Source organism: Vulpes lagopus, chromosome 5, assembly GCF_018345385.1.
Source record: "Vulpes lagopus strain Blue_001 chromosome 5, ASM1834538v1, whole genome shotgun sequence".
NCBI lineage: Eukaryota > Metazoa > Chordata > Mammalia > Carnivora > Canidae > Vulpes > Vulpes lagopus.
In genome coordinates this window covers 102,725,663-102,751,013 of record NC_054828.1, presented here as the reverse complement: position 1 = coordinate 102,751,013, position 25,351 = coordinate 102,725,663, and the positions used below count along the sequence as shown (strand labels likewise).

The window sequence follows — 25,351 nt, the reverse complement described above, 5'->3', positions numbered from 1 at the left end:
GAGTTGGATGCCCAACCGACTGAGCCATTCAGGTGCCCTGGCATTATATTTTATCCTAACAAAGTGAAAAGGAAAAAGAAAACCCTTTCTTGATAGTGAGGGTATGGGGAAATAGTGATGGTATAAAGAAATATGTAAATTAATTTGTTTCTGGAGAACTTAGCAAAACCTATAAAAATCCTAAAAATATTCCCATCTTTGAATCAGCAATTTCATTTGCAGAAATTTATTTGAGGAAAATTAGCATCAATATAGACAAGGATTTAGCTACTAAGATGTGGCACAAAGCATTATATATAATAGTGATAATTGGGAACAGCCTAATGTACATACTGGGCAGGCATTTACTATGATGTTGTAATTTTTAAAAAATTATCCCTTTGAACTAAATACTGTGCATTTTATGAAATGTTTAGAAGATATAAAAATAAACCTTTTTTTACTCTTATGCTCCAGCTACTGAGTTTCCTCCTTGAAGGCAATTATTCCAGTTTCCCTTTCAATCTTTCCAGAGACATTCTTCCTTTATATATGTACCTATGCATAACTAGATTATATATATTAATTATATACACTACTCTGCTCTTGGCTTTTTACACTTAATTCTTCTTAGAGATTACTCAGTGTAAGCACGTGGATCGTGACCTCATTCTTTTAAACAACTCTAGGGTATTCCTTTGATATGTGTCCCTTAATTTACCTAAGCCATTTTGAGAAGATCAGATCTGTAAAGGATTTATAGAAGAACATTTAATAACATGCATAGATGTTTATGATTTATCAAGGTAAAAAAAAAATGAAGCAGCAGATTACAATGTGGTTGAGCGCTATAGCAGTCTGCAAGTCAACAGATAGTCTCTTCCCAATGCTTAGGACACCTATTTGCATGAAAGCCTAGCATTTGCCATTACAAATTCCTGGACTGATTCAACCACTGTGCCCTTTGTCCTAGTGAGCTGGCCTTTGTAACCAGGGAAACAGCCCCAGTTCATAATCTAAAGAAATATTGCAGAGATAGTCCAGCTAAAGATAAGAAATAGGGTTATATTATTCTCTGGGGACTTAGTGATCCCTCTCTCCCTCTCTCTCTCTCTATCCTGCCTTCCCCCCACCTTTTGTGTGTATGTATGTATGTATGTGGTTTTATGACTTTGACAATCAGTGGTTAGTTCTCATCCACATTGTCCAGAAGTTTTTGAAAGTGGTGACAGGGACATAGGTAACCAACATATAAAGCTTGTTTGGTGAATTTTTATCCTCATCATGTTTCCTAGACAACATGGATACTGTATAGCACATTCTTATTCCTTTGACCCAGATACTTTGCTGAGCCTGGTGTCAATGCACATACCTGGCATTCCCATCTCCTTCAAGGCAAATTTCTAGATTTCGTTGAGTGCCTGAAGGGCTTGCTTCTTGAAGCCCATTCCATGATGTCCATGTGAATGTTGATGGTATAGTCTCTGGTCACTACCCCCACTGATGGCAGGCAACCCTTCTTCTGGGAGCCATTCTGTGGGGCCCAACTTGGAAAGACTTGGTTATCTTAACACACTTTTATTTTCCAGGGCCATTTATGATGCCAGGCAGTACCACAGTAGAAGCTTCCAACCCCAGACTTCCCTGCTGCTTAGTCACTCCAGGGGTGGAGTACACTACCACCTCCTTTGCTTGTGCTACTAATTGGGTTAGGAATAGAGGAATGGGCTAATAAATGAGTGACTAGAGGCCTTTTGGTCTTACAGAAACTATAAAATCAACACTAAGAGAAAAACGGGTTGGAGTCCTGGGATCACGCCCTGGAGATCTGCCTGCCCTGCCCCATCTGAGTTTTCCTCACTCACTCAGCTGGACGCTGGACCCTTACTGGAAAGCAATGACAAGAAGGGAGAAGACTGGTCCAGGTCCTGATGATGTGAAAAGCTTGTCACAACTGGAACCTAATCTCTGCCTCCCAAAGTGTATATTGAAACAAGTATCCCTTAAAAAAGGACAACAACAGAGCTTCTTATTTGGGAATAATTCTAGACTTACAGAAAGGTTGCAGATATTACTTATAGTTCCTGTATACCCTGACCCAGATTCCCCTAATGTTAACATCTTACATTACCGTGGCACATTTGTGAAAGCCAGGAAACCAGTATCAGTTCATTACCATTAGTCGAATTCCAGAATTTATTTGGGTTTCACTAGCTTCTCTATCAATGTCCTTTTGCTGTTTTAGTATCCAGTCTGGGATCCCATGTTGCACTGAGTCACATCTCCTCTGCTCTCTGAGTTTTCTGGTCTTTCTCTTTCACAACCTTGACAGTTCTGTAGAGTATTGGTTAGGTATTTTGTAGACTCAAATATGGTTCATCTCATGTTTTTTCTCATTATTACACTGAGATTATGGGTTGTGGGAAGAATATCCAGAGGTGAAGTACCCTTCTCTTCATACCAGATTGGGGGTATAGGACATCACCGCGGCTGGTCACTGGTGATGCTAACTTGGATCACACAGGTAGGTGGGGTTTCTCAACTCTCAAGTCACTATTTTGTCCCTTTCCATATTCTATTCTTTGGAAGAGTTACTAAGTCTAACCCGCACTCAAGGAGAGGAAAACTGGGCTCCACTTCTTGGAGGGAATAATATTTACAAAGATTATTTGGAATTCACCTGAAAGAAGCTTTGTCCTTCCCTCATTGATTTATTTAGGTGTTTATTTATGTATGTATATACAAGCATCAATTTAGTTAAAAGTGGTAAATAGTATTGTTTAAGTAGAGGTTGAGTCAGTACTTATGGTTTTAGCAAAGTTGACTGTCCCCTATGACAGGGAATACCCCTTCTAGGGGTTCCTAATGGATATAAGAACAGGGACTCTAAAAAGACAGTTTAATCTCAGCTCTGCCACATGTTAGCTATATGACCATGGGCAAATTTCTTAATCTCTCAGTTTTTTCTTTTTTTAAAAGTTTTTTTTTTAATATTTTATTTATTTACTTGAGAGAGAGAGAGAGTGGGAGAGAAAGAGGGAGAGAGAGAGAGAAAGGGAGCGCGCGAGCGAGCAGGGGGAGAGGCAGAGGGAGTAGATTCCCCACTGAGTAGGGAGCCAGACACAGGGCAGATCCTGGGACTCCAGGATCATGACCTGAGCTGAAGGCAGACCCTCAACTGACTGAGCCACCCAGGCATCCCTCAGTTTTTCTTTTTCAAAAATAGACATACTATATATTAAAAATACTGTTTAAGGGTACGTGGCTGGCTCAGTCTGTAGAGCACGTTACTCTTGATCTTGGGGTTTTAAGTTCAAGTCCTATGTTGGATGTAGAGAATATTTAAACAAAAAATCTTTTAAAAATACTATCTTGGACAGCCCGGGTGGCTTAGTAGTTTAGCACTGCCTTTAGCCCAGGGCGTGATCCTGGAGATCTGGGATCGAGTCCCACGTCAGGCTCCCTGCATGGAGCCTGCTTCTCCCTCTGCCTGTGTCTCTGCCTCTCTCTCTCTGTGTCCCTCATGAATAAATAAATACAATCTTTTTAAAAAAAGTACTATCTTATAGAATTTAATGAGATGGGGTGCTGGGGGGCCTTTGGCTCAGGTCATGATCCCAGGGTCCTGGGATGAGCCTCTCATTGGGCTCCTTGCTCAGTGGGGAACCTCCTTATCCCTCTCCTTTTGCCCCTCCCCTGCTTGTGGTCACTGGCTCTATCTCTCTGTCAAATAAATAAAATCTTAAAAAAAAAGATGGGACGTCTGGGTGGCTCAGCGGTTGGGCACCTGCTTTCAGCTCAGGGTGTGATCCTGGAGTCCTGGGATCGAGTCCCACTTCGAGCTCCCTGTATGGAGCCTGCTTCTCCCTCTGCCTGTGTCTCTGCCATTCTCTCTCTCTTTCAGGAATAAATAAATAAAATCTTAAAAAAAAAAAAGAATTTAATGAGATAATTTAAACACATAGCATAGGATATAATGAATAGTTAATGCTTAATAAATATTAGTTATTTATTACATGATTTAATTTTATTAAATTAAGAAGTATATATGTAATGTGCATATGAATACATATACATACTCACACATAGAATCAGTGGTTGATGATATTCTTAGTGACTTTATTTTCTTCCCTTTGCTTATTTGTACATTTTAAGTTTTCTATAAAAAACATTTTTTAATTTTCCAATTAAGAGAAAAAATCTAATAAAATTTTCCAGATTGATAACGCCTACCACTGCCACAAGCATGGAAAATGACCACTTTCTCATATCACTGCTGGGGAGAAAACTTGCCAAATCTTTTCTGAAGATTGCTTTGGCAATAAGTAGCAGAAGATTTTGCAGACTGTCTAACTCAGCACTTCCATTTCTAGCTATTTATCAGATGAAGATATTGTACAGAATATATACATAAAGATTTATCTTTATAAATGTTCAGTACATCAATTATGAGAGCAAAAACTAGTAATAACTGAATCCTATATATGAATTATGGTCTTGGGAAACCAAAAGATCATTTTGTAGAAAACTATTTAATGAAATTATTAAAATATTGACAATATATTTCAGTGACAAAGGGCAAAAATTATGACCATATTATTTTATTTTTGTGAAACACACACACAAAGTTGTTTAAAAAATACAAGTGGTGACAGTTATTATCTCTGTGTTGTTGGATCATGAGTGACTTCCTATTTTCTTATTTGGGTTTATCTGCATTTTCCAGATTGCCTATGAGGAACCTAAATTATTTTTGGAAATTGAAAAAGCCAATGCTATTTTTAACATGCTCAACACAGAGAATTTGAAAAATATAAAATTTTATATAGAAGAAAGTAACGATTTTACCACTTAGGGCTATTACTAATAATGTGTTAATTCTTTTATGTAAATGTGTAATCTTTGTCACTCCTCCCTCCTACCCAGGTTAGGATCATACCACGTACAATGTTTTGTATTCTGTTTTGTTTGTTTTTTTTTCCTAAAACTTAACACTGTATCATAAATATCTCCCTAAGTTTTGAATATTTTTAAAAACAATGTTTAAAAAAAGAAAATGAAACAAAGACCGGGGCAAACTGCAGGAACTGATGTATAAAGATTCATTACAAAGTGCACAAAGCAAGCTGCAAAGCCATATTATAGGGTGATCATATATAAGATAGTCACCAAGCACATAGTTTTGATTATCCCGTAAGAGGAGGAATTTTGGGGAAACAATTGGAGGCTTAAAATTTTAAAATAATGTGGATATTGTTATTATTTCTTTGATCAGAAAAGTGATACTATTTTAAAATAAATAAAAACTACATTTTTAAAGTGCTGTACAATATTCTACTATTCCCTAAAATTTCCTTTTGGATATTTGGATTTGTTTCCACCTTTTCATTATGTAAATAATGATCATCCTAGGATGAATATCTTTGTTTTCAAGCCCTTTTCTGAGCTCCTTATATCCTATGACAAATTTGAAGAAAAAGTCCTAGATCAATTTGTGTGTACTGATCTTAAAGGATTCTGCTTGAAACATATGCTTGTACATAAATGTATGCCTATATATAAAGAGTAACAGATTTAACTTTCTATTTCTTAATAAAAATCAGCAAGACTGCTTAGTTTATGGCCTTCAGTTTACTCAGAGAATTTCTCACGGGAAAAACATACTCTCTTTTGAAATATATTCCAGGGTTTTATTTGAAAACTCCATTAGAAACTTTGAAAACTGGCTAATAGTCTACAACAAAGAAATGGAGGCAATAGATCAATGTTCTTGCATTAAGCTAATGTGATGCAGGCCAATTCACTAACAGTACTCTGACATGGGATTCAGAAAAGAGATTGTAAAAAATAAAAATTAAAAATTAAAAAAGTCATTAATGCATGGTTTTATCCTCTATCCTATTTTAAAACATAAATATAAGGGCGCCTGGGTGGTTCAGTCGGTTAAGCATCTGGCTCTTGATTTCAGCTCAGGTTATGATATTGGAGTCCTGGGATGGAGCCCTGTGTTGGGCTCGGTGCTTAGTAGGGAATCTCCCTGAGGACTCTCTCTTTCTCCCTCCGCTCCTCCCCCTGCTCTCACACATATATGTGCTTTCTCTCTGTCTCTCTCTAAAATAAGCCAATAAATCTAAAAAAATAAAATAAATATAAATATAGAAAAATGCATATAGAACTAGTCTTTATCAAAAGTAAGTTTTATCGAGGCATAATTCACATATCATAAAATTTATCCCCTTAAAATATACAATTGGATGGTTTTAGTATAGTCATAGATTGTATAACTGTCACCACTGTCTTATTTTAGAACATTTTCATCATTCTTGCTTTTGGAAATTATCCCCCCATTTTATTTTATAATTATTATACATAGACGCTACTTCAAATCCATTATCAAATCAGGCAACAGGGAGACCACATAGTTAAATAAATAAATACAGTTCTGACAACCCAGTTAACATTTCTTTTGGCCTTGGCCTTGGCTTTCTTATCTATAAAATCAGATGTTTGGTGAGCTCTCACAAAGGACTCTGATTGAATTTTTTTTTGTGTAGCATTCATGACTGTTCATATTTCATGATAATTTCAGTACATCACTTCGGTTAGAGCCAGGCCTTTGCATATACAGAGGAGGAATATGCAGATGCCTTTATTTACAAATGTGATGAGATCTACCCAAAAGAAACAACACCTTGTTATAGTTTGGGGCTAGCCAGTTAGCTAAGGACACATGTTATTATATAGTTACTTTAGTTAGGATTGGCCTTAGAGAAATTACAAATATCAGGGTGTAAGAATTCAGCGAAAATTGAAAATGCCCTAAAGCAAGGGACCTGGCTTCAGACAACTAATGCTTACCACCTTTAAATGCAAAAATAAGTGAAAAGTTTGGCAGAAGTTTTCTGAAAAGGGGATCCCTGGGTGGCTCAGCGGTTTCGCGCCTGCCTTTGGCCCAGGGTGCGATCCTGGAGTCCGGGGATCGAGTCCCGCGTCGGGCTCCTGGCATGGAGCCTGTTTCTCCCTCTGCCTGTGTCTCTGCCTCTCTCTCTCTCTCTCTCTCATAAATAAATAAAAATACACCTTAAAAAAAAAAAAAAGAAGTTTTCTGAAAATTTAAAAGCCAGCTCTGCCCAGTCCTGGCTACCTCTGTGAACCTAAGATTTCTTACTTGTAAAATGTGGCTAACAATACCTATTTACTCCCATATTGGGGAGAGTATGTATAAAGCATCCAGTCGTCCAGTGCCTGACATCTGAGGAGGGCTTCATGTAATTTAGTTCCCTTGGATCAGTTAATCTTTTTTTTTTTTAAAGATTTATTTATTTATTTATTCATGATAGAGAGAGAGAGAGAGGGGCAGAGACACAGGCAGAGGGAGAAGCAGGCTCCATGCCGGGAGCCTGATGTGGGATTCGATCCCAGGACTCCAGGATCGTGCCCTGGGCCAAAGGCAGGCGCTAAACCGCTGAGCCACCCAGGATCCCCTGGATCAGTTAATCTACCAAGAACGTAAAGGTCGTCAGAAAAGAGGTGGTACAGAGAAGGACAATCATCATATGCTTTCACTCATATGTGGAATATAAGAAACAGTGAAAGAGACCTTAAGGGAAAGGAGTGGGGAAAATTAGAGAGGGAGACAAACCATGAGAGATTCCTAACTCTGGGAAACAAAGGGTTGCAGAAGGGGAGGTGGGTAAGGGAATGGGGTGACTGGGTGACAGGTACTGAGGAGGGCACTTGGTGGGATGAGCACTGGGTATTATACCATATATTGGCAAATTGAATTAAAAAAAAGAAAGACAAGATATGGTAATATATAATGCAATATATGATACATGCCTAAATCAGTGAAACTAAGGATTAATCGAAAGAGCCTTGGATGCCTGGATGGCTCAGTCAGTTAAGCGTCTGCCTTCAGCTCAGGTCATGATCTTGGGGTTCTGGGATTGAGCCCTGAGTCGGGGTCCCTGCTCAGGAATCTGTTTATCCCTCTCTCTTTGCCCTCCCCCAACCTCCTGCTCATGTTTGCACTCTCTTTCTCAAAAAAATAAATAAATAAAAATCAATAAATAAGATCTTTAAAGAGAGAAAAAAACATAATTTGCCTCCATAATGCATCAATGATTTGTATTTCAAGCATGATAGCTGCTTTATATTTGGAATATTGATTTAAAATATTTCTTTCCTTTCTATGACATAAGGCTTGAGATTTCTATTACTACTTAATGCTTCTCTCTAGCTTTGATCCTATCAAACTTCCTAAAATATCCAACTGCATTGGGCATTGTTGCTCCCTTGTGGGTTTAGAAATTCTGAAAATAAAAAAATTAAAAAAAAAAAAGAAATTATGAAATTAAGGGGTGCCTGGCTGGCTCAGTCAGTGGAGCATAAAGCTCTTAATCTTGGGGTCCTGAGTTCCAGCCCCATGTTGCAGGGTAGAGTGTACTAAAAAAAAATAACCTTAAGCCCTGAAATTCTGAAAATTAAAACAACAAAAAAACAGAAAACACCATGTAAATTTGTGCCACATAGGTTCTGATGGTTAACAAGTTGATATAAAATAAAAATATTGTAAAAAATGTTCAAGGATTTTATATACTGAGATCCCTGGAAAATCTGCTAGCAATGTTACCTAGATGGAGTCTTCTTGCAGATCTTGGCCAAAGATTTACTTTAATCCTTAGGAACTGTGCAATTTGAAAATTGAAGTTTCAATTTCACCTGTACTTAATAGCTATCTGCCAGCCTTATGTGTTCTTCCTTGTTGATGTTACTGATCAAAGGACGTGCACTTATTGGGCAAAAATGGTACTTTCCCTCTTCAGAGTGGCATCCAGCTTATCTATTTACAGTATGCCATAATCTGTGGCAACAAGTAGTTTAAAGTGCTTACAAAGGCAAAACAAAACAACAGCAAATCCCAAGCCCAGTGTTGAATATAACATAAACTCTCTAATACCTCTTAAATATTTTTGGTTTGCTGAAAAATTGACAGCAGGGCTCCTGCAAAGCAACTGCATCCTCAGGATTTTGCACTTGCCACCATGGAGCTAGCTCTCTGTAGCAGACAGGTTGGAGAAGGGAGATCTTAGAGTAGCTTGGGATGGTGGAAGGATACAGGACTAGTTCCTTCTTTGTGAAGCAGACAGAGCATGATCCCTACCTGGGCTCTTTCTCTGTCCTCACTTCTCCATTCAATCTGTGACAGACCTGAGATAAGGAGGGAAAGAGGACACATATACGGGACAAGAGAATAATGACAGCTGTTTGTATCATTTCACAAAATATCTTGGTCAGAAGGATCCTTAAAAACATAGAGTTAGAACCTATTGCCCTTTGCCCACTTAGCTCTGGTGCATGCTCTTTGTTAGGAATGATGCCTGAGTGTGGCACTAGTAAATACTTGAAGCCCACAGTTTGCTGTCAGCATATTTCTACCTCCATTTCTTACCCCCTGTGGTGGCCTCCACTCCCAATCCCTAAAGAGAGACCGGTGCTCTGATGTTGCCCTGTAGCCACTCAATAGTGTCACCCAGGGAAGCCCACATGTCCATTTTCTCAGCATACTGATGACAAACAGCTCTTGGGAAAGCTATTCCTTTAAATAAATTCACACAAAAATCCCAACTGGTACTTTATCTCCCTAATCTTCTCAGTGGAATTACTCTGGAACCCAGATGGATTTCTAAATGTTAAATATTTAAAGTAGAATGAGGAAGAGATTTTTATCTCTTCTAGGCCAGGCAGCTTCTGGGCAGAATTAGTCATGGTCTTGCTCTATTTCAAGTGTAAAGGCTCAAGATGCAGGGGAAGGCAAACTGGTGAGTGCCAGGGCAAGAGGGAAGAGGTCCTTTGTCCTTGGTTGGAAGTCCTAAGAGCTGTCTAGATGCTAACCCTGCAGAACTTTCTGGAGTTTGGGGCAACAGTAGCCCTGAATTACATTATATAATCTGGATTTGGAAATGGAAAAGGGGACTCCCAACAGATCTCTTGAAGCCAACTCATGGCTAAGAACCTGTGATTTAGAGGAAACATTTGATGGAATCAATTTTGGTGAGGGATTTTTCTGCTAAAAGCGATCACATTAAAGGAAGAATAAAGAGTATGACATCTAAAGAGATGTCAGTCTCTAAAACAAATGTGTGTGTGTGTGTGTTTAAGTAAGCTCTACACCCAATGTGAGACTTGAAGTCATGACCCTTAGATCAAGAGTTGCATGCTATATATTTTAGAGACTTGTTCGAATTCAATCTAAGATTATTTTCAAATTTATATAAGGTAGTGCTGGTGTTTTACAGAGGATTCTTATATTAGTTAGACTAAATACAGTATGATTTTTCTCTGACCTGAAAATTGCAGGTAGTAGAAGGGGGAGATTAGCCAAACCTACGGGGGAGGCAATTGGATACTGGAGGAATTTCTGCTCTTTTCTGTCAGAGTAGAAAGTGCAGTGATGGGTATTTGGTGAAGGAAGAAACTAATAACATAGGATAGGGATTTAAATCCAAGAAAAGTAAATGTGTGGCTAGAAAGGAGGATAATTATGCAAGAGGAAGGGAGAAACAGTGGAAAGGTGATCTTGAGATGAGGACTATGGCAGGACAAGTGACAAATGCCAATTCTTCCCCTAGATGCAATTCTGACAGTTCCTCTCCTTTTTTGTTTTTCCTCTCACTGCAGGCATTCCTCAAAGATTGGGACTTTTTTCTCACTCACAGCACTGCCTCACAAATACAAATTGTTCATATGATTTCCTTGCCAGGACACACACACATTAAATGAAGACTTCGGTCTCTAGCATTGGTCTCTTGCTTTCTTTTTTCTTCTGTAGTTGAATTTCCAATAGCTAACCATCCTGGACACACACAACAAATTTGCTTTGTGTATTCCCATTCCTAAAATGCTTTTAAAAAAGATTTTATTTATTTATTCATGAGAGACACAGAGAAAGGCAGAGACACAGAGGGAGAAGCAGGTTCCATGCAGGGAGCCCGACGTGGGACTCAATCCGGGGTCTCCAGAATCAGGCCTTGGGCTGAAGATGGCGGTAAACCAGAGCCACCAGGCTGCCCCCTAAAATGTCTCATAATCAAAATTTAGTTGTACCTCCCCAGCCAATTCTTCTATCTCTGATGATTCAACCCCTCAGGAAATTTCTTGGGAATTATGGTCAGATTATGATTCTGATGTTGGTGTCTTCTCTACGTTTTCTGGTGAGGTCTTAATTTGTAGTTAAGCCCATCAGGCTGTTTCTTCTTGGTGGCTATATATTTCCTTGAAGGCTTATTTTTTTCTGTGTCTGCCTAGTACTTGATAACTTGATAGTGTTTGCTAGACAATAAGCAAACATTTTTAATAATGTCAATAAATTCAACTGATGTAAAAAGAAAAAGTTGGCATTTCTGTCTGCTGGAAAATAAGGGCCTTTTCCTGTTGGAAATGCACAAGCCACTACATGGAAGATCTGAGCAGTTGAGGAGGATGAGGTTTCACACTTTTTGGGAGGAAACATGGCAACCACTGTCTTTAAAAAAAAAAAGTCTAGATTGTTGGGGAGCGTGGTGGGGGATGGGCAAATTAGGTGAAGGGGATTAGGAAGTACAAATTTCCAGCTAGGAAATAAATAAGTCTTGGGGATGAAAAGTACAGCACAGGGAATGTAGTCAACAATATTGTAATGACTTTATATGGTGACAGCTGGTAATACACGTACTGTGAGGAACACTTCAACCCATATATAAATGTCGAATCACTATGTTGTATGCTTGAGACTGTTATAGTATTGTATGTCAACTCTATTTCCATTTAAAGAACAATAAATAAATGAAATAGCAAAAATTCTCTTGATTTCTTTCAAAGGGCCAGATATTAATGTAGAAGTTAATATATTCCCAAAACCCCAGAAAGTAATAAAAGTAATAATCAGTCATCATATAGCTCTATTACAAAGCACATTAACATCATCGTTTCATGTAATACTTTTCATGACCGCAGGTATTAAGATTCTCATTTCAGGTAAATGTTATTATTCTCACTGTAGAGTTGAAGACATTGATGATCAAAGGTCATGACCTGAAAGTGGCAAAGCCAAAATATGACCTCTGGTAGGATGTCTTTCTGGTTCAGAGAGAGGGAAAATGTGGAAAGATGATGGAAGCAGTCATCCTGAATACTCAAAGGTGCTAGAGACCTTTCTGAATGAGGAGAAACTCTTTTTTGTGAAATTTAGATAAGCCTTTTCCTTAAAAGCACAAAGATGATCACTAACTTGTGTCTGCTAAGTGGGAGGATGAGTAAGGAGCACTGGTTAAAAACACTCACCAGTACCCAGACTGACTGACTCTTGTTTTGGGCAAAAGGTTGAAAACTAATAGTCTGGCACCTATACAGTTATGTAACAAAGATGGGAATATTTTTCTTGCAAAAAGAAGGAAAGTTTCTCTTAGGCCACTGTAAAGAAATCAAGTCAATTTCTACCAAGAATGTACTCATGTATTTGTAAAATCCAACATTTGGATCATTTCTTCATTATGGTGTTTTAGATTTCCTGCATAGGGCAGTTACACATGGTTTATGAGAAGATTGTCCTCTTTTTTTTCTTTTAAAGATTTTATTTAATCATGAGAGACACACACACAGAGAGAGAGAGAGAGAGAGAAAGAGAGGGAGAAGCAGGCTCACTGCAGGGAGCCTGATGTGGGACTCGATCCCAGGACCCTGGGATCATGCCCTGAGCCAAAAGCAGACGCTCAACTGCTGAGCCACCCAGGCATCCCAAGATTGTCTTCTTTGGAAGCATAGTAGCCTGGACTAAAATAAATAGGATCCAAAGAGAGAGGTCAATGGGTAGCAGAGAAGAATGATTGTCAGATTCTCTAGAGTATATAGAATAAATAAAATCTTAAAAAAATAATGAAAGCAGAAAGATTAGTTCAAAACAAAATAAAAGAATGGAAGCATCTTTAAAGAATGACCTCATTCATTACTTTACTAATTGTTTTTCTCTCTTTTGATCATTGCTCTAAGTTCTGTCTTGAGCCTCTTCACCTTTTTAAACCTACAACAGAAACCATTGTGATGATTTGGAATTGAAGTTGCAAGAGAATTTCATATTTTGTAGCTTACGTATTAGGAAGGGTCAGGGAAATATTTTGATGAATTGAAAGAAAAAGAATCTCATAGCCTCAAAGTGAGTGTTCTCAGGGATAAGCATCTATTGGGTTGGACTGGAAAAGATTTTGTTAGTTTCCCCATTTGTGAAAATTGCCAATGCAAGGCACAAAAAGGAATAGTTGCTACATCAACTGTTCAGATAGTCCAACTGCAAGGAAATGAAATAAAAGGTTCTGAAATTTATATATGAATATGACAGTTTCTCTCATTTAAATACAAAGTATTAGGCAATGGATTAATAGGTGAGTTGAACAAAAATAAGGAGACAGAAATATTTCTAACTTTTATTAAAATAAGCTGAAGAACATATTTAGATTAAGTTATATATACAAATAAGGTCACCAAAGTATTTAAGCCCATATTTAGGTTTTCTAAATATCTTAAGCTAAGTTTTTTTTTTTTTTTTTTAAGCTAAGTTTTTAAGATATTATGTATATTTAACACAATAACTAAAACTGCTTTGTAGTAAATTGTTTCTGTACTATAAGTTGTCATTATGCTAATGATCATGTGCTAATTAATATTACAGGTACAATTTCATGTGATATGAAATAGACCTACTTCTATACTAATATATTCTATACTAATATATTCTAAAACCATAAGCAGACACAACATTTTCAATGTGACTGTATTGAGAGATATGGTCAGTGACTAGTGTACACAACGGAAAAGAAAAATTTTAACTTTATAAATACAAGGTGTTTATATTCCTTTTAAGTAGGATAACCAATTCTTAGCTTGAGTAGATTATAGGTTAAATATAAAGTAGACTGAACCTGAGTCTCTGCTGCTCAAATATAAAACAGGTATAATTCAATATTTGTAGAATTCCCTTAAGTTACCATTTACTGAACGCATTAAAAGTTTTGCTGAAGTTAGAAATGTCCTCAGTGTTCTTTGCCTTAATGGATACCTTAAATTAGTATTTCATAGCATATGTGTCATTTCCAAGCTAATTAGAGTTAGATTAAAAATCAAAGAATGATTATATATTACTCTGCATTTTAAAAGCACACCTGTTTTATTTACATTAATTAAAATTTGGTGATAATTAGCTTTAAAAAATCCACTTTAGTTTATAAAATTGAACCTCCATCAGATAGTTGTCTGCAAACTACTATTGACTTGATAGAAAGAACTAGGAGGGAGTGGTTGTGTGTGTGTGTTGATATGAGTGTGAAAGCAAGCAAGCAAGAGAGGGATCAGAGACAGAGAAGGAGAGAAAGATCTCCTAGCTCCTGGCTAGATCATAAAATCCAAAATTTATCTTAATGTTGTTAATGAGAAACAATCTCTAGAAAGTCTCTTCTAGTGGGAGAAAGGTCCAGGACAGAAACACCATGTGGAATTCTCCATCGCACATAGGTCCATAGCTGAACGGGAGCCCTAGAAATCCCCTAGCTTATCTCTTCCCTTATTTTACAAATGAGATAATGAAGGCACAGCAAAGTTACTCGTTGTGACCAGGCTACATGGAGAATTGCAAGCCAGTAGAGAACCTAGTGTCCTAACATCCAGACCAAGTGATAATTCTATTATTCTTTAACCTATCACTTGTAAAGACTTTGTCTTTTACTAAAACAGGAATGACGTTGTTGAGTTCATGATTTTAATAGAAAACAAATGCCACACCTCCACACACATCCACACCCAGAACATTACTTTATCATATAAGTGGCATTTTATCTTCATGCCTTAATTGTATGCATCATAAATCTATACAGATTTGTATGTAATGCATACATATGCATTATAAATCTGAATCTGTGATTCAGCTAATGCCTTACACTGACTCCCTAATTTTTTCAAGATTTTAAGGTTTATGTAATTTTAGGCTCACTCTTCTTCCAATAGTTTTAATTAATAAAACATTTTGGGGTGTGTGTGTGTTGTTTTATTTTTCTTTTGAGAATTCTGTGCCATTCAGGTTGTTCCAAAATCAGGATTGGAAATCATTGGTAATGACAAATGACTGAGAAAGTGCCATCTTTTTGAAAAACTGTAATTCTGGGGCAAATAAGCTAAAGAAGCATAACAATTCTTCAAAGTTGATAATTTTTTTCAGAATAACATTAATTTTCTTAGGTCTTATAGTTTGGGAGATCTGCAGGAGCAATGAAAGCAATGATATGGCTAAGTTAGAAGGGGGACAGTCTATTCTCTTCTTGCCTTTTTCTTTCCTGCTCGAGAGCTTCATTTATACCCCTTACTCAATTATGTCCCTAATCCAAAGCACGCAAAGAGCCCCTTGACAACAACTTTTTAATGATTCAGTATAGTTAAAATAATCTTCAAAAAGTGACCCCCTAAAAGGGCTTTGTGTCTGGGGGCAAGTTGGAACAAGTGCATTCAAATATCACCAGGACTGAAATGCAGCCCAGAGGCAGAGTCCAAGCCAGTAGCCTTCCAGGGCTGATAAAGGTCTAATGAATCGTCTTTTTCTATGGTATATTTCCTTCTTCCCTGAAGAAGCAGGAGCACAAAGAACTAAAGACTGCATTTTTAGTGTTCTGTAAAGTGCTCTGCAAACAAAACAAAACACACACAAAATGAACTGCTTGGCTGTTTGGAGTTTCTCAGGTCCAATGTGGAAAGTCTGAGGAAACCAGGGTGCAAAGAGATCATGCTGGGGCGGAGAGAGGGAGAGCATTCAGGCAGTGTCACTCACCACGATGGCACAGTATTTGGACAGCACCAGGAAGAGCTCTACAAGTAAATTAAAAAGCCTGAAAGCTGGCACGGGTGAGACAGGTGCAGGTAAGCCAGAAACTTTACGAGGATGTAAAGGAAATGCATGGTTACAGAATCCTGTGGGCTTTTGTGATGAGCTTGGTAGGTTTTACAAAAGTCATTACTTAATTTGGGCACTAGATGCTGAAATGCAACTGTCTTCCATGTGGCTGAGAAATGCAAGGGAGTATGTGTAGTACCTAAGTGAGAAATGGGCACTTAAAACAGAAAAGAATTGCAGGTTGAGGTCTGCATGCCTGTGTGATTCAGAGGTGGCAGTGCTACAGGGCCCGGGTCACCAGGGGAAAGTGCCTGTGTGCAAATGTTACTCAGAAGATTGTTTTTTGGGAGACACCTGGGTGGTTCAGTGGTTTGGCGCCTGCCTTCGGCTCAGGGCATGATCCTGAAGACCCGGGGATCGAGTCCTGCATCAGGCCCCCTGCACGGAGCCTGCTTCTGCCTCTGCCTGTGTCTCTGCCTCTCTCTCTGTCTGTGTCTCTCATGAATAAATAAAATCTTTTTTTTTTTTTTAAAAAAAAGGAGGTTGTTTTTCTTCATAGTAAAAGGATGGCAAAGAGCATTTTCCTAAGCATTAGATGCTTTCTCCTCTCTCCTCCCCAGTGATCTCTAAATGATGGATTTGTCTTTGGAAAAAAAATTGAGAAAGTAAAATGCCAGTTTGCATTAATTCTTACATGTAAGCAAAAATAAGAAAAGGCAGTCACCTATCAACCCTTGCCAAAAAGTCCATCATCGTTTGAAGCATGATTATAAGCAAAATGGGAACTAGGGTTGTGTGCTGTATTTTGAATTTCTGAGTGTGTGTGTGTGTGTGTGTGTGTGTGTGTGTGTGTGATACAATCTAGATATTTAGGAAAGCTGGTGCAGTATGAATAGCTTGGCAGTAAGAAGGCTTACATGATAGAAACACTATGAAAGTTAAAAAGAACTCTCAGCAAAGTTGCCTTTTATCTTTTATTTCTCATTTTCCTTGTTCCTGTAGTATTATTTAATTAAAAATGCAAGAAACATACAAATCTGAAGAGGCACAGTCTTGATGATAAAATGACAATAAGCAGACCATAGGAGCTTATATTCACACTAAGCTCTTAAATGACTAAATAAGCCCACTTAGAATGTTCTTCCAGTGAGCAAGAAAATATTATTTAGATGCCACAATTCCTAAGTGATGCTCCCATATAACTGAAGAAGATTCTCTAGAAGTCTACATAGCCATGTTTATAAGTGCAATAAACTTTTAGAGGTGAACATAAGACATTAGTGTGTTTTCCTAAAACAATTTATGCTTGGTATATAGGAGCTAGACACACGGCATCTTTGGACTTATGGGTATTTGCAAAACCTGACAATGTTAAGGTAAGCATGCCAGACCCAGGAGCAGAAAAGAGTTAGTGAAACAATCTTAATATTTATTGAGACATCACTGTTTTGTGCCTTTATGCCAGACAGTGATAGAAAACCCCATGCTATTATTTTACATGAGTTTCTTGTTAGCAAACTAAAAGCCCTTTAAATAACTTCATTCTTAGATGTCTAGGATAAAAGGCAACTACCATGATGTTTCAAAACTAATAAACATATATTTATATATTTGTACATATGTGTGCATGTATGTGGGTATATCTGTCAAGTTTACTTGGGAAATATCCCAATGTAAACTGGGCCTATCTACTGTGATGTTTGCTTGCTTCCTTTTTTTGGTAGAAGACACAGAGCAGTTAACTGAAAGATAATCTTTCTGCTGTTAGAAGCATTTACAAACCTGATGTGATCGTGATATACCAGTTTAGGGCTGCAAAAGCTCACAGAAGCTGTGGATTCAAATGTTTGGAAGAGTATTGGCAGTGAACTATTTAGAACACACACCCAACAGGATACATCCAGGTACTGAAACGATTGAGCCAGGAAAAAGAATAAGAAACTATGATGTTCTAAAGGACAGCATTAGAATCAGCAGTCAGTTATCGCAGGGGATTATGTCATGAAGATGGTAATTCCTTGTAGTGTAGCCACCTTATTTGCTGTGTTGAATGTATGGAATTTTCTCTGGCTAGCATTAAAATTAGAATCATCAATGTCTCATGAGACAGAGAAAGTAGAGTCTGCCCTGAAATCGAGGGATAAACCTACATGACATTTCAAAGTTCCCTTCATCCACCAATATAAAATCCAGCATTACTCAACAGAGTTACAATAAGAGTGAATTAAAATGCAGAAACATAATGTCGTTCCTTAGATAAACAACAGCTAGGCAAGATATTTGATAATGTTCTAAGACATTATGTAGTCAGGTAAGCTGAAATGACATATGTAAATCTTTTTTTAAAAATCAACATACAAGCCCACAAAATTCTCAATATAAATTGCCTCGGGAGGGGCTGCTCTGATGAAATTGAAAATGTCTCCTCCATATGTGCAGTTTCAGACTCTATAACATTTAAAGAAAATGTTCTAAAAGATAAAGTTGGCATATAAAAAGCACGGGCAGAGGAATCAGTAATGATCAGAGCAAAACAATTCTAGAAGGCATCTTAATTTTCATATGGCTCATTTGCATCTGAAACACTGAGAATTCCTATCTCTCTTGTACAAAAATGTGTACATATTAAATTACTTTCCACTTGAAAGAACATTTTCCTAAATGTTTGGAAGATGATCAAATTTTAACTGGAGGACTTGTTTTCTTCCATCAGGTGTGGGGGAGATGTGGCTTCCTGGTATGAGAGGCAACAGTTGATTCTAATAGCGGAACAAGACAAAAATAAGAAAGTAAATGGAAAATAATTCCTATTTGTACAGTTTGATTTAAAGATGATAAAACAAAAAGGATACACATGATACAAAGATGTCAAAAGACATCAATTTAAAAATCAAATAGGGTTACCCTTCCAAAAATTGTGATACTCTGATACTTGAAAATTAGGTTCTATTACTTATTCTATTACTATACTTATTATTACTTATTCTAGGATCCTCAAGAGTGTAGCTGATTTATTTCAGTACATTCATTTCTGAGTATCTCAGTGTTTAAAAGCTACATGCCCACCAGCTGTTAGGCAATAATTCCAAGAGTCTACGTTCTACCTGTCTTAAATTTTTAATTTCAGCATATTAATTTTAGGATATTGGCAAAACAGTAAAGATTTAAAACCTCTTTCCTATCAGTTGTTTAAACAATATTTAGTCTTAAGGAAATTGCTGGTCACTTACTCAGAGATCTAGGAGTTGGGATCTAGGTAGAAATTTGAACTCACAAAGCAAAACCACATTGAATGAAAAAAATCTTTTTGAATTTTTAGTTTATTTTCTGATACGGTAAAATGTTTAGGGAAGAGGCACATGTTCAGAAAGAAAACCAGAACCTCAACGACATCCCTGTCTTTCTCTTGGCCTTTCTCTCCAGAGACTTCGGCTGGTGGCGGAAGGTGTTAGGCCTGGTCTCAATGATGGGTGCTCTAGTAAGGCTTTCTTGTAAAGTGGGCTGGGATGCAGGTGACTAAGGATGGAGAACATGACATGAGTTCTGTAAATGAGATTATCTAGGTACATGCTGCTCTCTGTGCCTCTTTTCCTTCTGGAGAAATAAAGTCCCTGATCTGTATCAGCTGGGCTAGAGGGTATTAAGGAATGGGGAACACAGCCTCTGACAGGAGACTAGAAGGGGTGAGTGTGGGAAACTTGAATCAGGAACCAAGGGGATCCTTGGATGACCTTAAGGTGAGTGTGGGAAACTTGAATCAGAAACCAAGGGGATCCTTGGATGAACCAAGGTTCATCCTCCCAGGCCAAAGGTAGGGAATCTGGTGAGATGTTTTTAAGGGGATAGTGTTTTTATGCACAACTCACCCTGTATTTCAAACTGCTGCCTCAGACTTACTTGAGCAAATGCTAATCTTTCAGTTTAGTAAAGTGTATTGGGCTTGACTTGCAAACACATAACTCAAACAGTAAAAGACAAAATGGTCTATGCAGCAAAATTTTGAAAATCATCTTAATATGTCATCTTGTTGATTGGTTAGATCTTTCTCAACAAACTTTGATTTTAATGATCAAAAATTTGAAAAGAAAAAAACCCCTGCTTTATTCCAATATGGTAGACATGCTAATGAGAAGATAAGTGACCAATAAGTAGATCAAAGGTTGAAGCTTAAGCAAACATAGAATGGGATGATTGTCAGTCTGATAAATTGAAAATTATATCTTCACTTATTAATAAGCAATGTTCATTTATTTATTTATTTGGATAGTATTTACCAAGTACCTTCTATGGGGCAGACACTGTTTTAGGTGCTGGGGATACAAGATAGAAAATAAACTTCAAACCAAAACACACCCACTTCCATGGGGTTTATGTTTCAACTTGAAAGTTTTTCTGAAACCAAGTAAAGCACCTTAAAAAATGCAGAATCGGTATTTGTCATATTCATCATATTATTCTATGATATTGGCATTTTTTAGGATAAAAAGGTGTTTGAGTTTCATCTCTTAGTATCTTCCAGAGCTTGTCGTTGGTTTTGAGGAAGAGCCTAGGGAAGACAGGCTTGGGTGCCTGCCATCGGTAAAAAGATGGCAGGTCAAGTTTCTTTTAATGGTGCGTCTGGAGGCAACAGGAGGGTCCCAGGATTCCTCTGTAATGTTCAAACTCAGTCTTGCTGTCATTAGGGATTTTTTTGTATGAAGTTGTTGTATTTCAGGTACATGATCTGGCAGGTGAACTATCCAATCAGCATAGCAAAAAGTTGAGCAATACTCTGACTCAAGTATGTTTGGAATAAGATTTTGCAACAAATTTGAATATTTCCGATAGTTTTATGGTTTTATTACATCAATCACCAAAAATTTATTAAAATAAACAAATATAACTAAACCAGTACAAAGAAAGGTCTTGGTGTCCACCTACTCTCACTTTGAAAGGTAGAAAAAAGAAAATAAAAGAATAATTTTTATAGCACTTTAACTTTTGAACTGAGGTACCTGCTGACGTCTTCTGTTTCTTCCTTCAGTATGTGCTTTTCTTTTAATATGGTCCTCGTGAAAAGAATCAAAGTAGGGACTCTCCAGGAGTTGGGCACAGGTTAATCTGTCATCAGGATTCATCTTCAGACACTCCTTTGGAAGAAAATAAAGTATTAAAAGAGGAGCCTTTTTTGTTACTGTGCCCCAAAACTGAATAACTTGTTAGAGCAAATAAGAGTTTAGAAAATCTTCAGGTTTGCAAATGATCAAGTACTTGAAACTTGTTAATATATGGAATTGCTTTTCCTTTTGCCATTTCAAAGTCTTGAGGGTAGAATTGACCATTCAGTGTCTCTGGAAGGGAGCTACAAGTAGATCAGGTGTTTCTACCAATGACATCTCTTCATTACTTGTCAAAGTAAATAGTTTGTGGGACACTTCAAGTGTGATCCTGTGTGTGATCCCGGCTGCACCAGCATTACGTGGGAACTTCTTATAAATGCAGTTCTTGGGACGCCTGGGTGGCTCAGCCGTTAAGCATCTGGCTTCTGGCTCAGGGCGTGATCTTGGAGACAGGGATCGAGTCCTGCATCGGGATCCCTGCATGGAGCCTGCTTCTCCCTCTGCCTGTGTCTCTGCCTCTCTCGCTCTCTTTGGGTATCACTCATAATAAATAAATAAAATCTTTAAAAATAAATAAATAAATAAATAAATAAATAAATAAATAAATAAATAAATGCAGTTCTTGCTCAGGCCAAAGCACTGGGGGTGGGGCCCAGCAATCTGCATTTGATAAGCCCTCTGGGTGATTCTGATACTGCTCAAGTTTGATAACTACTAGTTTAGAGAGATGGGTGAAGTATGAGTCTTCATAATGAAACAAGTCTAAAACCTGGATAATTGGTATATATATTTATATAAAAAAAGCTAGAGGCAAAAAGGAAAAGATAGCATCATGACCCTTATATTAGAGGCTACTGGAAGCCTCTAGCTTTGCCTTCAGGAGAGGGGAAGACTCTGGCAGCAGTGGGGTCAGTGGAGTCCTGTCACAAAGATTTTCTTCAAGAAGCCCTGGTACTCTTTGGCCAGAGAATGGGGCTTTTCCCATGAAGAAACACAGATTATGATTCTTAAGGAATTAGAGCAGCCTTTGAACACCCAGGCACCGGAGACCTGAAATTTCTTGCCTCATGACCATAAATAGAGAAGTAAAACTTATCAACATAACAGACTTAGTTTTGAGGCATATGAGTGTCCAGATAATTACATTGACTCAGGCTGCCCCAGTCTGGGCTGCCCTGTGGTATGTGTTCCTCCTTAACCCCAGCTGACCTCAGGTCTCTGAGATCCTTGCAAATGCTGTCACCCCTACAGTCTTACCTGCCCTTCAGAGCCGTGTCTGATTGGACCCGATTTTAAGAAACAACTCTGCTCAGTCAGCATAATTAGATTCACCTGTCCTTCCACAGCCACTACCTGCTCCAAACAGATCTCCCACCCTCACCACAAGTTAATGATTTGTGCCATAATTAAGTCTAACTGCTACCGGGGGTCTGTCTCCTCAAATTCTAACACTGTCAGGACTATAACCAGCACAGAAAGACTGATATTCAAAGATTCTGAATATAAACTGTAGTAGTCTATTTCTTCATCACGTTGCTCTGGCTTTTGCCTCCATCATTGCACGTAAGTGATTCCTGCCATTCATACCTATGACTTCCAGATTTATAAATCCAATAGGGAGATCATGTTCTCATCTCCACAGTATTAAGACACTATTGACCACATCCTCCTTTCTGAAACTCCCTTTGGCTTCCTGATGCCTCCCTTTCCTTTTTACCTCGTGACCACTCCTCAAACCAACCTTTGTTAACTTACCTCCTTCTCCACTGTGGGTGGATAGAACTCTTCCAGGCACATTCCTAGGCTCTTTCTGTCTCTCTGTTTCTAGCTAATCTCACTGACGCTTAATGGCTTCAATTATTAAGGTTTATCAGAGACTTCCACATGTATATTTCTGGTCCAGACCTCTCCTTTGAGCTCCAGACCCACATATGCAGTAGTCTACTTAACACTTCTGATTTGTCTCAAGGGCACTGTTACAGATTGACTTGTGTCCCACCACCCCCAACTATGGTGAAGTCCTAACTCCCAGTATCTCATCATGCGACCTTATTTGGAATTAGGGTCTTTACAAATGTAAAGGGTTAAGATGAGATCATAAAGCTCTGCCATAGATTGGCTACTGCATGCCACCACTAACTTTGGCACTGTCACTGGCTGGCACTTCACCCATTTGAGCAATTGACTGCATAGATGGTGGTCTATTCTCATGGGACAACTACCTGTTACAGTAGCTAGTATTTATTTGTTGTTAAAGATATCTCAATTGCAATTAGTGAAAGAAAGCCTTCCTTCATTTAGCCTGGGGCAGGAGTCTAGCAGACAGGGTGTGGCCCATGGAACAGCACAATCTTTGATGCACTTAGAGAATCGTTAGGTCTCAGGTCAGATGTTACAGATATAAATCAAATAGCTGAGTGAAAAAACTAGCTTCATCCAGAAGTGGGCAGGCAAACAGGGCACTTCACCTTTGGAGCTGAAGACAGGGAGTTTGTCCTATATCTTGGAGTATTTTTTTAAAAGGTTTTATTTACTTATGCATGAGAGACACACAGAAAGAGGCAGAGACTTAGGCAGAGGGAGAAGCAGGCTCCCCGTGGGGAGCCTAATGTGGGACTCAATCCTAGGACCCCGGGATCACACCCTGAGCCAAAGGCAAATGCTCAATCACTGAGCCACCCACGTGTCCCCCTTGGAGTTTTTCTGCCTTGGAGTTGCCTTCTAGGAAGTTTTTTCCCTCTGGTTAGAGGAGTAACCAGCAGAAGGCTGGACCTACACCTGAGAATGGGTTGGGTTTGTAGTGCTGGACAGATACCTCCCCACAGGAGGTCTTGCTAAATAGCAGGTGGGTCATAACAATCTGTCCAGAACAAGGTTAGGAAGTTGGACTTCTAGGACAGGGCCTGCAGAGTGCTGGGTTAAGGCAAGTCAGAGCAGGGAGAGAGAGAGAAGGCAGCTGAGAGCCAGTGAAGCATTGGTAAGGGCAGTCTGAGGGCACAGAGATGCCAGGCTCTCTCAAACCAAAGGAATCCAGCACCCTGGATAGCACCTTGGCAGTGACCATCACTAGAACAATGGCTAGTCTATCCAATTGACTCTAGGTCATCCAGGTGGCTCTGCCTTCTAGATCAGATGATTTCTGAGCTAGGCTGTGTATCATAATCACCTAGGGGGATGTTAAAAGATGCAAATTCCAAGGTCCTATACAGAGAGATTATGCTTCTATAACTCTGAGGTTAGATACTGGAAAGTATATTTTTAAAAAGCTCGTTCTGATGAGTAGTCATTCTGATGAATAGTATGGAAACCACTGCTATAGATAGAACTTAATTGGTTGCTAAAGATAGATACCTTTACTGATATCTCCATCCATATCCCACTAAGAGCTTTCAGTATCCATGGTGGATATAAGAGTCCCATCTTCTTGCATGGGTCAGTTGGTCAAGCATGAATGGCAGCCTAATCATAGGTGAATTTCTTCTGCTTTATATTAGAATTTTTAAAAATATTTTATTTATTTATTCATGAGAGACACAGAGATATAGGCAGAGGGAGAAACAGGTTCCCTGCAGGGAGCCTGACTGGACCCAAGGATCCTGGGATCATGACTTAAGCTGAAGGCAGACACTCAACCACTGAACCACCCAGGTGCCCCTGCTTTATATTAGAATTTGTCCTTTGTTTGACTATTTCTTTTGGGCCTAGTAAAAGAACTCTCTGGTGTCTTCATGTCTCTGAGTTTGCCTGGTCTATTAATTTTTTAAAAAATGATTTTAAATTTCATTTAACCCAATGTATCTAAAACATTATATTGTCAAAAAAAAAAACAAACACATTATATTGTCAATCCCTCCCAGAGTTACCAGCTTCAATTATTACAATTTGTAATCAATAATGGTTATAATTGATTCTTAAGTACCTTCATGAAATTCAAAGACATGGGGTGAGTATCTGAGAACTTTTCTTCAAGAGTTTCCTAGAAAACAAAATAAAGAATTTCAATGTTACATAACAACAAAGTTATGTTTATTTTGAATATATTAGAAGTACGCTCTGGAGAAAGACCTCCCCTAGAAGACTAGATAATTCCTTTTAAGGACTTTCTTAAAGTCCATTTTTATATAATTTTACACTATAGTACAAAGGTTAAAAGACAAAAGCTGGAATTATTTTCTTAATTTCACATTGTCTTGCAATTGATGCTTGGTAAATGTGAGCTCCAAATTTCCCTGAAATCCTACAACAGTACTTTAATAGCTCTGCCAGGTCTACTTATAGGGAATGCTTTGAGCATTAATGAAAATGTGTTGAGCTACATGTGTATGAGCACTACAGAAAGCAACAGAATGATAAACACAAAATTCAG

At 38.2% G+C, this 25,351-nt stretch overlaps 1 protein-coding gene across 5 annotated transcripts in view; it reads right to left on the bottom strand.

Moving 5' to 3' along the window:
* Positions 1-13,144: 13,144 nt before the first annotated feature.
* The window catches only part of CDKL4 (cyclin dependent kinase like 4), a 53,941-nt gene continuing 41,734 nt past the window's right edge, over positions 13,145-25,351 (bottom strand). For all 5 annotated transcript variants that reach the window (XM_041756865.1, XM_041756864.1, XM_041756866.1 and 2 more), the window contains 3 exons: positions 24,905-24,961; positions 20,881-21,015; positions 13,145-18,645 (listed from right to left, as the gene is read on the bottom strand). In XM_041756865.1, the coding sequence (XP_041612799.1) occupies positions 18,544-18,645; positions 20,881-21,015; positions 24,905-24,961 (294 nt within the window). In that variant the 3' untranslated portion in view covers positions 13,145-18,543. The remainder of the gene's footprint in view (positions 18,646-20,880; positions 21,016-24,904; positions 24,962-25,351) is intronic.